Consider the following 12,923-nt stretch of genomic DNA (forward strand, 5'->3'; position numbering starts at 1 on the left):
CCTCTCAACTATAGGCACTTGTCCAAGTCACCCATACATTCCTTTCCAAGGTCTCCATCGCAAGGCATTCTTCCTAGTCAGTTAAGTGATCTGCCACAGGCCTCTCTCTGGTGTTGCTGGTGCAGGGTAGTCCTCCAAGTCACTTACGCACTTTGTTTCCCTTTCAGTCTCTCCACCAAGTCTCTTAAGCACTCTGCCAATAAGTGCTACATCTAATCTCTCTACTGTAGGGTACGTCTCCACTCCACTCAGGTATCCATCATTTTGCTCTTAAAACTTAAAACTCCTTTGTGGATTTTCTGGGATATCTGGAATTATGGAATAAAAAACCTGCATAGTTGAGTGCACAAAGATAATTATTAATATTCATTATTAATATTCGTTTTACTAAAAGTGGACTGGGACCATCAATAAATATTATAAAATTTTCTAGTCAGCCCATGTCAGAGAAATTCAACTCTTATATAACAGTCAATAGTTTAGTCCTACAGAAACCCTAACTGTAAGAAATTTTGATTTTTCTTGGCATAAAGGAGCTACTGAAGGTTATATAATTTATTTATTTTGCTTTTTGGGTCACACCGGACGATGCACAGTGGTTACTCCTGGCTCTGCACTCAGGAATTACTCCTGGCAGTGCTCAGGGGATCATATGGGATGCTGGGGATTGAACCCGGTTCAGCCATGTGCAAGGCAAACGTTCTACCTATTGTGCTATAGCTCCAGTCCCAATTTTTTATAAAATTATGGAATACTTTTTTGTGACACTACAGCATTATATAAGTATTCTTTCAGTAACTCCTAAAATACTACTATTCTAAGTCAATGTTTTCAAATCTACTTTTAAAATGAACAAATTTGACTGCAGATATAACTCAGTGGCAGAGCACATGCGCTGCACGTGGAAGGCTCTAAGTTTGATTCATGGCTGCACAGGTGGAGGGGAAAGAACAGGAAAATTGAGGCATAAAAGGTTAACTTTTGTAAAGGTATACAGTAATTTGTAAGTAGAATTAGAATACTAACACAGATATTTTGGCTCGTAAGAGCTAGTTACAAGGCAAGCTACTTAAGTACAACGCCAAGAAGCATGTATCATTCAAAAAACAAAATAATATTCCTGACTCAGAAAAGTCAAGATCAAAACAAAGGGCAAAGTTGGTATGACAATCCTACTCTTTGTATTAATTCAAACCAGAGACCCTCTGACTGTTATACAGGAATGACAAAATATGAGTAACAAATAATTATTGAATGTCTATCATGGTCTGAGTTCTCTAGTATGAGGCAGAAATATAGAAATACACAAACCATATGTTGACTCCATACATAGACATTATGAAAGAAAGGAAAAGTTGGGGACAGGATGGGATGTGGTTAGTAAACTAATATTCTAAAAGGAAATGAGATTTAAGCCATTTGAATGAATCCAAACAGGGGTGACCTTGAGCATAGAGAAAATTACAGGCATAGGAGATATATACATATATACACATATACATATATGTGTGTGTGTATATATATAAAGGCCCTCCCGTTGATCGTCGATTTGCTCGAGCGGGCCCAGTAACGTCTCCATTGGAGACTTTGTTGTTACTGTGTCTGGCATATCAAATACTCTCGGTAGCTTGCCGGGCTCTCCGAGAGGGGCGGAGGAATCGAACTCAGGTCGGCCATGTTGGCCGCTTGTAAGGCGAACGCCCTACCCGCTGTGCTATCGCTCCATATATATATAAACTGTGACTAAACAGTAAGTTTAAAAATAATTCTCAAGAGGCTGAAGTGATAGCACAGCAGGTAGGGCATGGCCTTGAATGTGGCTGACCTGGGTTTGATTCCCAGCATCCCATATGATCCCCTGAGCACTGCCAGGAGTAATTCCTGAGTGCATGAACCAGGAGTAACCCCTGTGCATCGCCGGGTGTGACCCAAAAATAAAAATAAAATAAAATAAAATAAAAATAATTCTCAACTACAATTTATTGTTATTAAATACAATTTTCAATAACAACAATAAAAATCTTCTGGAATAGAGAAAATCCATAAAAAGTATACAGTAAACTAACATTCTAGCCTAAATAAAAACTTTAACTACATGAAGCTCATTTGTAACTTTCCTTGGTAAATTTTCAAATATTAATGGGTAAAAAAGTATTATTCTTCCAATGTACTCATAACATTCTTTGTAATAGGCATGTCATAATAACATCATCAGGGAATCTAAGACATAGCAATTACTCCCAAACTCAGTTTGTTAAAAATAGTGCTGGAAAAAAAAATAATGGTGGAGTACTGGGAATGGAGGTCAGCAGCGGAGAATTTGTCTTGCGTGTATAAGGCCCTGAGTTCAATCCTTGGCACTGAAAAACAAAAACAAAACAAAACAGAACCCGGAAGAACACTAATGCATATGCAATTATGGAATCACAATGAAATGAATTCTAAAGAATAGCATGTTAAATTCTTTCACTTTAAGAATAGATTGAGACCAAAAAGGAAAGTTACTTGTCCAAAGTGACATAGCTACTCACATAAACATTAGCAAATTCCACCTATCCTGCCTTCAAAAGTTACAATAAAGTTTTGTAGTATGTTATTAGAAGCATACTATTAACATGTATATCCTATAGTACAATTTATATATAGTGTATTTTATGGTATATGTGTAGTATATTTCATCACTGTAACACTGTATCACTGTCATCCTGTTGTTCATCGATTTTCTCGAGCAGGCACCAGTAATGTCTCCATTCGTCCTAGCCCTGAGATTTTAGCATGTTCCACACTGGAGGCTCCTTCAGGGTCAGGGGAATGAGATCCATCATTGTTACTGGGTTTTGGCATATCAAATACGCCACAGGGAGCTTGCCAGACTCTGCTGTGCAGGCAGGATACATTCGGTAGCCTGTCGGGTTCTCCAAGAGTGAGAACTTGTCTAGACATTCACGGCTGCGTGCTTCCAGGAGCTGGGTTTTATTGTCCCTGGGTCTTGGCCGTTGATGGGATAACACGGCGCAGGGGGCAGTTGGTGGTTTAATGCCTACCTACTGGAAGATGGGGGATCTGGGATTTAGGTTACTAAGGTAAAGGTAAAGGTAAAGGCCCTCCCGTTGATCGTCGATTTGCTCGAGCGGGCCCAGTAACGTCTCCATTGGAGACTTTGTTGTTACTGTGTCTGGCATATCGAATACTCTCGGTAGCTTGCCGGGCTCTCCGAGAGGGGCGGAAGAATTGAACTCGGGTCGGCCATGTTGGCCGCTTGTAAGGCGAACGCCCTATCCGCTGTGCTATCGCTCCAGCCCAGGTTACTAAATGTGCCTTAATTTCTTCACTTAAAAATCAAGAATTAAATTACTATCTAGATCAGAGCACTACTGTGGCAAGTAAAGGGATGCCACAAAATTCAGAGGAAATAAGAGAAACAAAACACAAATGAGAGAAAAGCTGAGCATATGTCATAGTTTATTTTATTTGATGCTTAATACTAACATGTGATTTAGCATGGGAATAGAGAACACAATATCCCTCTATTTTTTGGTAGGGTGCACTTCCTGAAGTGGTTGACGTATTATGCAATGCCAGGTTTCAAACATAGGGCTCCCTCATGCAAACCATATACTCAAGCACTATGAGTTTTCTCAGTACCAGGATAACATTTGAAAGACAAATTTTTCAATGTACTAAAGACTATTCATGTAGAAGCATACTTACTTGGTCAGCCTTTGGATGGTAAGCAAGTGAACATTATTATGTGTTTGGGAAAGAACAGCTTCATGCTGCGCACATTTCAAACAAAGACCACCAGCATAGCTAGACATATTATCAGCAATAAGAGTCTCTTTATGCAGTAATTGCCCTTTAAATTCTTCACAATCTTTCTGAGATTCAGCTAAATATTTTCTACAAAAGAAAAGGAAAATAGTTCTAGCAGATGGAAGGATAAAATTACACTACTTATAAATATATCATCAAATACTATGATGAACATTTGCAAGGTGCTTTATATGCCTTTTTTCATTTTTCAATTAATAACTTGAATATGTTAATAATCATACCAAGTTCTTTTCCAATTTTAACACAGATGACTCTCCCTCTGAATATATTAACATAGTAGAATAGAGAGATGGCTCAAAGTGCTTAGGACAGACTTCGCATCAAGGAGGTCTACTCTCAACTCCTGGCACATGATCCCCAAAGCACCACTGAAAGCAGTTCCTGAGCACAGAGCTGGGAGTGACCCCCAAGCATTATTGGAATAGGCCCCCAAATGATAGGACTTCATAAATAGTAGCCATCAATCAGAAAAAAGGCAATTTACTAAGGACAGGGCTTATAACTGTGTGCACATATGTGTCTTTTTTATTCCTTTTTTTTAATGCAAAGGGTCTTGGGTAAAGTTTCTCCATAATATGACTATTTAAAAAGGGCCAGAGAGATAGTAGGTGCAGTGAAAGGAATGAATTCTAGTTGTTTGAAATGTTTAGCTAAAGTACTTTTAAGTAAAATACTTGGAAGATTTTTATTCTATATTAATCAGCAGTCTTATTCTTTTTTGGGGGGGGGGTATGTGGTGGAACATATCCAGCAGTGCTCAGAGGCTATTATTACTTTCATCTTTAGGCTTGAAAGTCCTTCCAGTTGTTGTTCAGGGGACCATGAAGTGGTGGAAATCAAACTCAGACCACCTATTTGCAATAGACGCGTTCACACCTTCGAACTATCTATCTCAGTACTTGAGAAAGGTTTACTTAAGGGCTAGAAAGACAGTATAGCAGGTAGGGTACTTGCTTTGCATGTAGCCAACTGGTGTTCAACCCAGGCACTTCATGTGAGCCTTCCAGGAGTGATCCTGAGCCGGAGCCAGGAGTAAACCCTAAGCACAACCTGTTGTAGCTCCCAAACAAACAAAAAATGGTTTACTCAAAATTAAAAACTGTTCTTTAGGGGCCAGACACAGGGCTTAAAGTGCTTTATCTTGCATTTGGCAAACCTCCTGTGTAATCCACAGCACCTCATATGGCTCCTGTAAACCACCAGAGGGCACCAGAGAGCAAAATGCCAGGCACAGACGCAAGTAAGGCACTGTCCTCCCACTGTTCATCAATTTGCTCAAGTCTCCATTGTGAGGCTTGTTACTGTGTTTGGCATATCAAATACGTCACAGGTAGCTTGCCAGGCTTTGCCATGGGGGCGAGATACTCTCAGTAGCCGGCTGGGCTCTCCAAGAGGGGTGGAGGTATGGAACCGGGTCGCCCGGGTTGGCTGCGTGCAAGGCAAATCGCTGTGCTATCATTCCAGCCCTGGCCATGAAAGTAATTAAAAACTCAATTCCTCCAAAAAAGTATTCTTTTCATGTATATTTTAGTATTGAACATGTGACTTACAATATTGTTAATGAGAGAGCTTGAAAATACAACACCTCATCTTACATCAGTGTCCATTTCCCTCCACCCTTCACCAGACCAAATATATCCTAAAATTATATGAATTCAAAAATAGTTCATTATCACTATTTGAAATAAGCTTTAATATTTTAACATCATTACAGTAAAATATTCAAACTATAACAATATTGTTGAGATATTAAAATTAGATGAATATTTATAAAGAAAAAGGCATTTGAAAACTAGGATGCTTTCGCTTTGTTATTTATAGTAAAAGCATCATTTGTAAGGCCAGAGATGATTGAGTGGAAAAATATATGGCTTGCTCTCTGAGGGCCTCCGATATCTTTGGCACTATAAAAATACTTTTAAAAATAAAATCGTAATTTCTACAAGAGTAGCTAGGGATTCTTATTTCAAAGAGAAAACATTTTTTTTATAACGTGATTATATAAAGTTGATAATTTACAACACATGTCTTTGAAATAGTATTTAGAAAAAGACCACACAGTTTTACTCTTCCTTTTCATAAATTTCTATTTTGGAGGGACTGGTTATACCTGACTGTACTCAGGACTTTTTTGGGAGAGGATATACTTAACTTCACTCAGGGATTACTCCTGGCTCTGTGCTCAGGTGTCATCCCTAGGGGTTCCAGGAATCAGCCACACGCAAACCAAATGTCCTACCTGCTGCACTATCTCTCCAGCCCCCTTCCCCCTCAATCTCAGTACATTTCTTACATTTCATGTAAAATACCAATAACTATTTGACCAACCCAGCAGTGTTCATGACCTACTCCTAGCTAGTGCTGTGCTCTGGGATCACTTCTGTCAGAGCTCTGGAGACTACATGTGGTGCCGGGGACTGAACCCAGGTGAGCCCAGAAAGAAAAATGTCCTACCAACTGTACTATCTCTCTTATCTACTCGGACTTTACTCTATCTCTGTCATTTACACGGACTAAAACTTACATATAAATACACCTTAGATCATTATAATTTTGTTGTACTTTAAATGGATGATAACACTTTACCTTAAAAATTTCAGTTGAGGTTCCAGCATTTCCCTCTTTTCCTCATAAGGAAGTTTTAGCTCCTCCTTTAGAAAAGGGGAAAAATATAGATAAATATATTCTAAATGTCCCATTTTTTTCTTTTGGGGTCACACTTGCTGATGCTCAGGGGTTACTACTGGCTTTGCACTAAGGAATTACTTGTAGTGAGGCTTGGGGACCAAATGAGATGCTGGGGATCGAACTCAGGTCAGATGTGTGCAAGGCAAAGGCTCTCCCCACTGTACTTTAGCCAAGGATTTTTTTTTGTTTTTCAGGAATTGAATTGGATCAGCAACATGCAAGTACCTTAACCCGTGTATGAGTCCTCTTCCTTAGATCCTTTAAACATATTATTAATATTCTGACACTGTCACTGTCCTCCCGTTGTTCATCGATTTGCTCGAGCGGGCCCAGTAACGTCTCCATTGGAGACTTTGTTGTTACTGCGTTTGGCATATTGAATACACCACTGGTAGCTTGCCAGGCTCTGCTGTGTGGGCGAGATACTCTCAGTAGCTTGCCGGGCTCTCCGAGAGGGGTGGAGGAATCGAACTCGGGTCGGCCGTGTTGGCTGCATGCAAGGCAAACGCCCTACCGCTGTGCTAAAGTAAATATTTTATTTTTGTACCCAAGGAAAATAAATGTTTTCATTGATTTCAGAAACGTTTTAGAAACATCTTTCACTTATTCCAAAGCATATATTTTTATCCTGGGCTGGAGCGATAGCACAGTGGGTAGAGCATTTGCCTTGCATGCAACCAACCTGGGTTTGATTCCTCCTCCCCTCTCAGAGAGCCCAGCAAGCTACCGAGAGCGTCTCGCCCGCACGGCAAAGCCTGACAAGCTACCCATGACATAATCGATAAGCCAAAAACAGTAACAAGAAGTCTCACAATTTGTTGTGAGATGTTACTGGTGCCTGCTAGAGCAAATTGATGAACAATGGGAAGACAGTGCTACAGTGCTATTTTTATTAAATAAAAATCTGCAAAGAACTATTGAATCATAAAAGGGCAATTTTATGATACAACTTTTTGTTTTCAAAACTGCATATATCAGAGGCTAGCAATATGAAACAACAAAAATAAAAATCATATCAGGTCATTGGTATTGAACTCCATCATAGAGAGTTGCCCCAGGCTGATATCACTGGGGCACCTTTGGAGGGAGATGTCTCTGAGCCCCCAAATTGCCATCCAGTTAAAAAAATTAACTCAAATTTAGCACTCTATGAAAAAAAAAGTTTAGTATTCCAGGAACATGCTACTGTGAAAGGGGTCACACGACATCTCATACAATTAAGTCACTGATATACCAAGAGCAGCAGATCAAATTTGATAGGGTGTAAGAATGAAGACAACCAATCTTGATGAAAAAAATAGATATATGTACATATATATGTGTATATATATATATATATACATATTCAAACTCATCTGAATGATTTATAATACAGGGCTAACCTAATTTCTAACATGATGGCTCCAGAATGGGATACAACAATTTTCACACACTTTCCTTTAAGGAAATATTTTTGATCATTTTTAGTCAATTATTCATAACAAGCAATACAAAATAAATTACTTAACATCTGCCTTTTGTGCAGGCTTGGGTGGTGGTGGGATTGGTGTTAAATATTGAATGTAATCAATATTTACATTGTGAACAAACAATGTGAACAAATCATTGAAAAAAATTTAAAAAATAAATCTAAAAATCTAAAAATAAATAAAAAGAAGAAAAAAATGTGGAAAGGAAAATGAACAGACACTTCTGAGAGGAAGGTAGGTGGATGGCTAGTAGGCACATAAAAAAAAAATCAGCATCTTATCATCAGAAAAATCATTAACAAGACAACAATGAGGTACCAACAATGAGGTAATACAGAGAATGGCAGCACTGTAGCACTGTCCTCCAGTTGTTCATCGATTTGCTCGAGTGGGCCCAGTAATGTCTCCATTGTGAGACTTGTTGTTCGTGAGAATGGCACATAGTATAAATAGTAGGAGCAATTTGGTTGGAGTGTATGTGGTTAAAAAGGAATTCTCATCCATTGCTGCTGGAAATGTTGATTGGTACAACCCCTGTTGAAAACAGTATGGAGAGTTCTCAGTAAACTTAGAATCGAACTATGATAAGACCGAACAATTCCACTTTTGGGCATCTACCTCCAGATATAAAAACGTTATCTCAAAAGGACATATGCACATTATTATTCATTGCTGCACTCAGTACAAAAGCTAAGATATGAAATCAACACAGGTGCCCAATGACAGATGGATCATGAAGATGTGGCAAATATATATATACACATATATATATGCACACACATATAGTATATACTATATATGTATACTTACAATGGGAAGCTATACAGTTTCAAAAAATGAAATTATGCGGTTTGCTGCAACATGGTTGGAACTGGAAGATCTCATGTTGAATGAAGTGAGCCAGAAGATAAAATACAAAACGCAGAATGATATCATTTTTCTGTGGTGTACAGAATACTGGATGAGGAAATGTATTGTAGTAAAAGGAGGGGGGGCATGTTTTGACCACCCATGACCAGCATTTACAGAGGAGGACAGAGAAGAAAAGAAAGTACAGGGGAATAAGAAAACGGTTAGTTATTGGTGAACAGGCATCAGAGCTTCAGTTATACTGGAGAAATTGGTGAGTGGTATAGTCATATATCCAAAACACAGACTCAACAACACTGAACATGTGAATTCCAAGCTGCAACTTTCTAACTGAAACTTTGTAATGTGCCTGTCTAGCTGAAAGACAGGGATGGAGTTGGAGTTGGGGGGTAGGAAGGGAATATGGTAATACTGGTGGAGTGAAGATGGTGGGGTTGGTGTTCAAATATTATATGCCTAAAAGGCAACTATTAATAACTTTGTAAACTACAGTTCTTTAAAAATTATTTTAAAAGAGATCGCTCATATGACAGATATTTAAAACACATTGAGGGATCAACTTTCCTATGGCAAAGTTATCAGAACTGGAGATATAACTGAGCCTAAATGGGAGGGAGTGTGTGGTTGGATGGGGGCAAGAGGTGGGCAGGGAACCCTAGGGACATAAAAGAAAGCAGATACTCTGGTACTGGGTGTACAGTAGCACTATAGCACTGTCCTCCTGTTATTCATTGATTTGCTCGAGTGGGCACCAGTAATGTCTCACAACAAATTGTGAGACTTGTTACTGTTTTTGGCATAGTGGGTCACGGGTAGCTTGCCAGGATTTGCCATGTGGGTGAGATACTCTCAGTAGCTTGCCGGGCTCTCCGAGAGGGGCGGAGGAATCGAATCCGAGTCAGCTGAGTGCAAGGGAAACACTTTACCCGCTGTGCTATGGCTCCAGAAATGTCTTAAACATGAATGATGCATGAAAAGTGCAATTAACAGTATTTTAAATACGTTATCTCAATAAAAACAGCTAAAAAGAAATTGAGTTACATATGCAAAATTAAACAATTCAGCTGTAAGAGAAGATGAACCGCTGCAGGTTGCCACAACATTGAGAGAACAATAAGGGTCACCTTAAATTAAATAAGTAAAATTGGTGAAAGACAAATATTGGATGAACTAACTCATATAGAGAAACAAAGTAGGGAATAGACAATAGAAAATGAAAACAAAACCTTAGACTCTTATAAAGAACTAAGATTGCCAAGTGAGATGCAGGAGATGGGGAAAAAGGGGAGAGGAGAAAGAATAGGAGGATGAGGATGACATGGGATATAGGGAGAGTGATGAGGAATATGGGCACCTTGATACTTTGCATGGTGCTGTAACATAAGCTAAAGTATAAATATTTGCACAATTATAAACCATGTTACCTCAATAATGATAATGTGCAAATGAAGGTAACATTGTAACATAAAATACTATTCCGTCAATGTGATACATCTGTAATGCTCCATTAATATCAATATTATATATTATCTCATGTTAATGTTCAAAAATAAAACAAATATGCTCTCTATAACTTCATCCTTTGTATAATCATGATGTTAGTTTTCTTATGAATGCTCTTACTGAGATATATAGAAACAAAGTAAGGAATATACAATTCCTTCCCCTTTGTGTTACTCACTTCTCTTACCCTCAGAATTCACTTTGCCAAATTTCCTTTCCCTTTTCACTTCCCCTTCTACTTCTTTGCATTGCATAAATAATAAAGAGTCTGAATAACAGAGTCTCTGTTTGCTAAGTGACTATATGTTAGAAAAAAATGTATTAGTAAAATTAGTTATTTTTGTACTTTTTGTGTGGTTAACTTTTAGTACTTTCATCCTATAACTAAGTTGTCTTCAAATTAACTTTAAGACAAGAAATTAAAATGAAATCTTAAACTATTAATATTAAAAAAAAGAAATGTTTCTAAAAGTACCGAAAGAAAAAGGCTGATAAAAATTAATTGCAGAAAAATAAAATGAAATACTAAGTGGTTCAGTTTATTATTCATATTTAATACTATAAGTTACTTCTAAACAGAAAATTCTGAGATACGTTGCTCAAGGATTAATAATTAAATGTTACATTAGTAAAAAAACTTCAAAAATAAAAAATACAAGATAACAAATCATATATTAAGACATCTATATTGCTTAACAGAATTAATTTGCTAATAACAGCTAAATCTAAACCACCAAAATCAATTGCTAAGTAAAACTGCAACAGATAAGTACTTCCTTTTGGGAAGTCAAATTTGTCTCAAAAAGCAGAACAAGTTGTGTTCAACTGCATACTACAGCAATACTACAAATCCCATCCCCAGTATCAACTTCCCTCCACCAGTGTTCCTAAATTCCCTCCCTAGATTCCAACAACACACCATGCAGGCACCTTTTTTTACGACCACACCATTCTGCATACTGACAGGCACCTTTCTAAGTTTGGTTATTTATAGTCTGGAAGTGAAAACCATTTTTAAATACAAAGTATCTCTTTCTAACCATATATTAAATTTTAACACTATTTAAATATCACAAGAATTTTATGTCAAAAATTAAGAAATCATCTAATCTACTGTTCTTGAATGAAAAGTAGTTTACCGATAGATATTAGAATCCATTAAAAACGAAACAAAACAAAACAAAAGGAAAACAAACTTGTCAAGAGGCTAAAGAGATAGTACAGTGGGCTCTTGTTTTGCACATGGTTCACCTGGGTTCTATCCCCAGCATCAATTATGGTTCCCTAAGCACCACTAGGGTAATTTCTGAGGCATAGCCAAGGGAAAGCCCTGAGCATTACCCAGTGTGACACAAAAACAAAAACAAGTAAAAGCAAACAAAAACAACTCATCAAAAAGTCACAAGCAGGAGCGCGTGCACACAAAGACACAGACACACACAAACAAAAAAACCCTACTCATACTTTTGAATCACCAACCTAGATTAAAATTTTAAGCTTTGTTTTTTTAAACAATTCAATCTAGACCAATGAATTGGGATAAATTTTTCTTTTAGAAAGGGACCTCCCAAGTTCTTCTAAGACACAATTCTCAGTCAACCACAATGGTTTTTAATTTATTTATTTTTATAAAGATGCCATGATTTACAAGATTATTCAGTGAGGAGTTTTAGGCGTACTCTCTTCCACCCCTAGTGTCAAGTTTTCTCCACCCATGTATTCAGATTGTCTTCCCCCAACCCAAGCCCACCCCAAAATTTCCTCCTTGACAGGCACATTATTAAGCTTGGCTGTTGGGTTTGAAACTCTAGTCCAATAATAAGAAAGGAAATTGAAAAACCGAGTCTCTCCAAGAAGAAGTAATACTGGTTAGATGGGTTCACTGGTGAGTTCACTAGTGAGTAGGGTTGGCCCCAAAACACCTGGCAGTGCTCTGGGCTTACTCCACATTTTGAACCCAGGAATTCTGCCTGTGCTTGTGGGACTGTATGGGATACCAGGGACTGAATGCCGGTGGGCTGTGTACACGTCAACTGCCCAAATTGCTATGCTATAGTTCCAAGCAAAAATTTCTCAGGAAGGAAGAAAGACCCCACCTAAGTAACTTGACTTCACAGCTAAAGATCTCAGAAAAGGACCAGCAAAAGGAGCCCAAGTAGGCAGAAGGAAAGAGTTCATAAAATTTAGAGCAGAAATCAACAAACATGGAGACCCAAAAAACAATCCGAAAGATCAATGAAGCCAAGAGCTGATTCTTTGAGAAAATAAACAAGATTGATAAACCACTAGCAAGACTCACAAAGAGTGAGAGAGAGAGAGAGAGAGAACCCTAATACCGAATCAGAAATGAAAAAGGGGACATCACAACAGAAACCAAAGAAGTCCAAAACATCATGAGAGACTACTTTGAAAGTCCGTATGCCATGAAACACGAGAACCTAGAAGAACTGGATAAATTCCTGGATTCCTATAATCTCCCAAGGCTTAATCAAGAAGATCTGGAATACCTGAATAGACCTAATAATATCAAGGAAATCAAAAGTCTTCCCAAAAACAAAA

General features: G+C 38.0%; 1 protein-coding gene across 1 annotated transcript in view; it reads right to left on the reverse strand.

Moving 5' to 3' along the window:
- Positions 1-12,923, reverse strand: part of SDCCAG8 (SHH signaling and ciliogenesis regulator SDCCAG8) — a 125,873-nt gene that overhangs the window by 86,907 nt on the left and 26,043 nt on the right. Inside the window, exons 3-4 of the mRNA XM_056135676.1 lie at positions 6,421-6,485; positions 3,712-3,900 (exon numbers count right to left, since the gene is read on the reverse strand). Coding sequence (XP_055991651.1) covers positions 3,712-3,900; positions 6,421-6,485 — 254 coding nt within the window. The remainder of the gene's footprint in view (positions 1-3,711; positions 3,901-6,420; positions 6,486-12,923) is intronic.

The sequence above is a fragment of the Sorex fumeus genome, unplaced genomic scaffold (assembly GCF_029834395.1).
Source record: "Sorex fumeus unplaced genomic scaffold, SorFum_2.1 ptg000007l, whole genome shotgun sequence".
NCBI lineage: Eukaryota > Metazoa > Chordata > Mammalia > Eulipotyphla > Soricidae > Sorex > Sorex fumeus.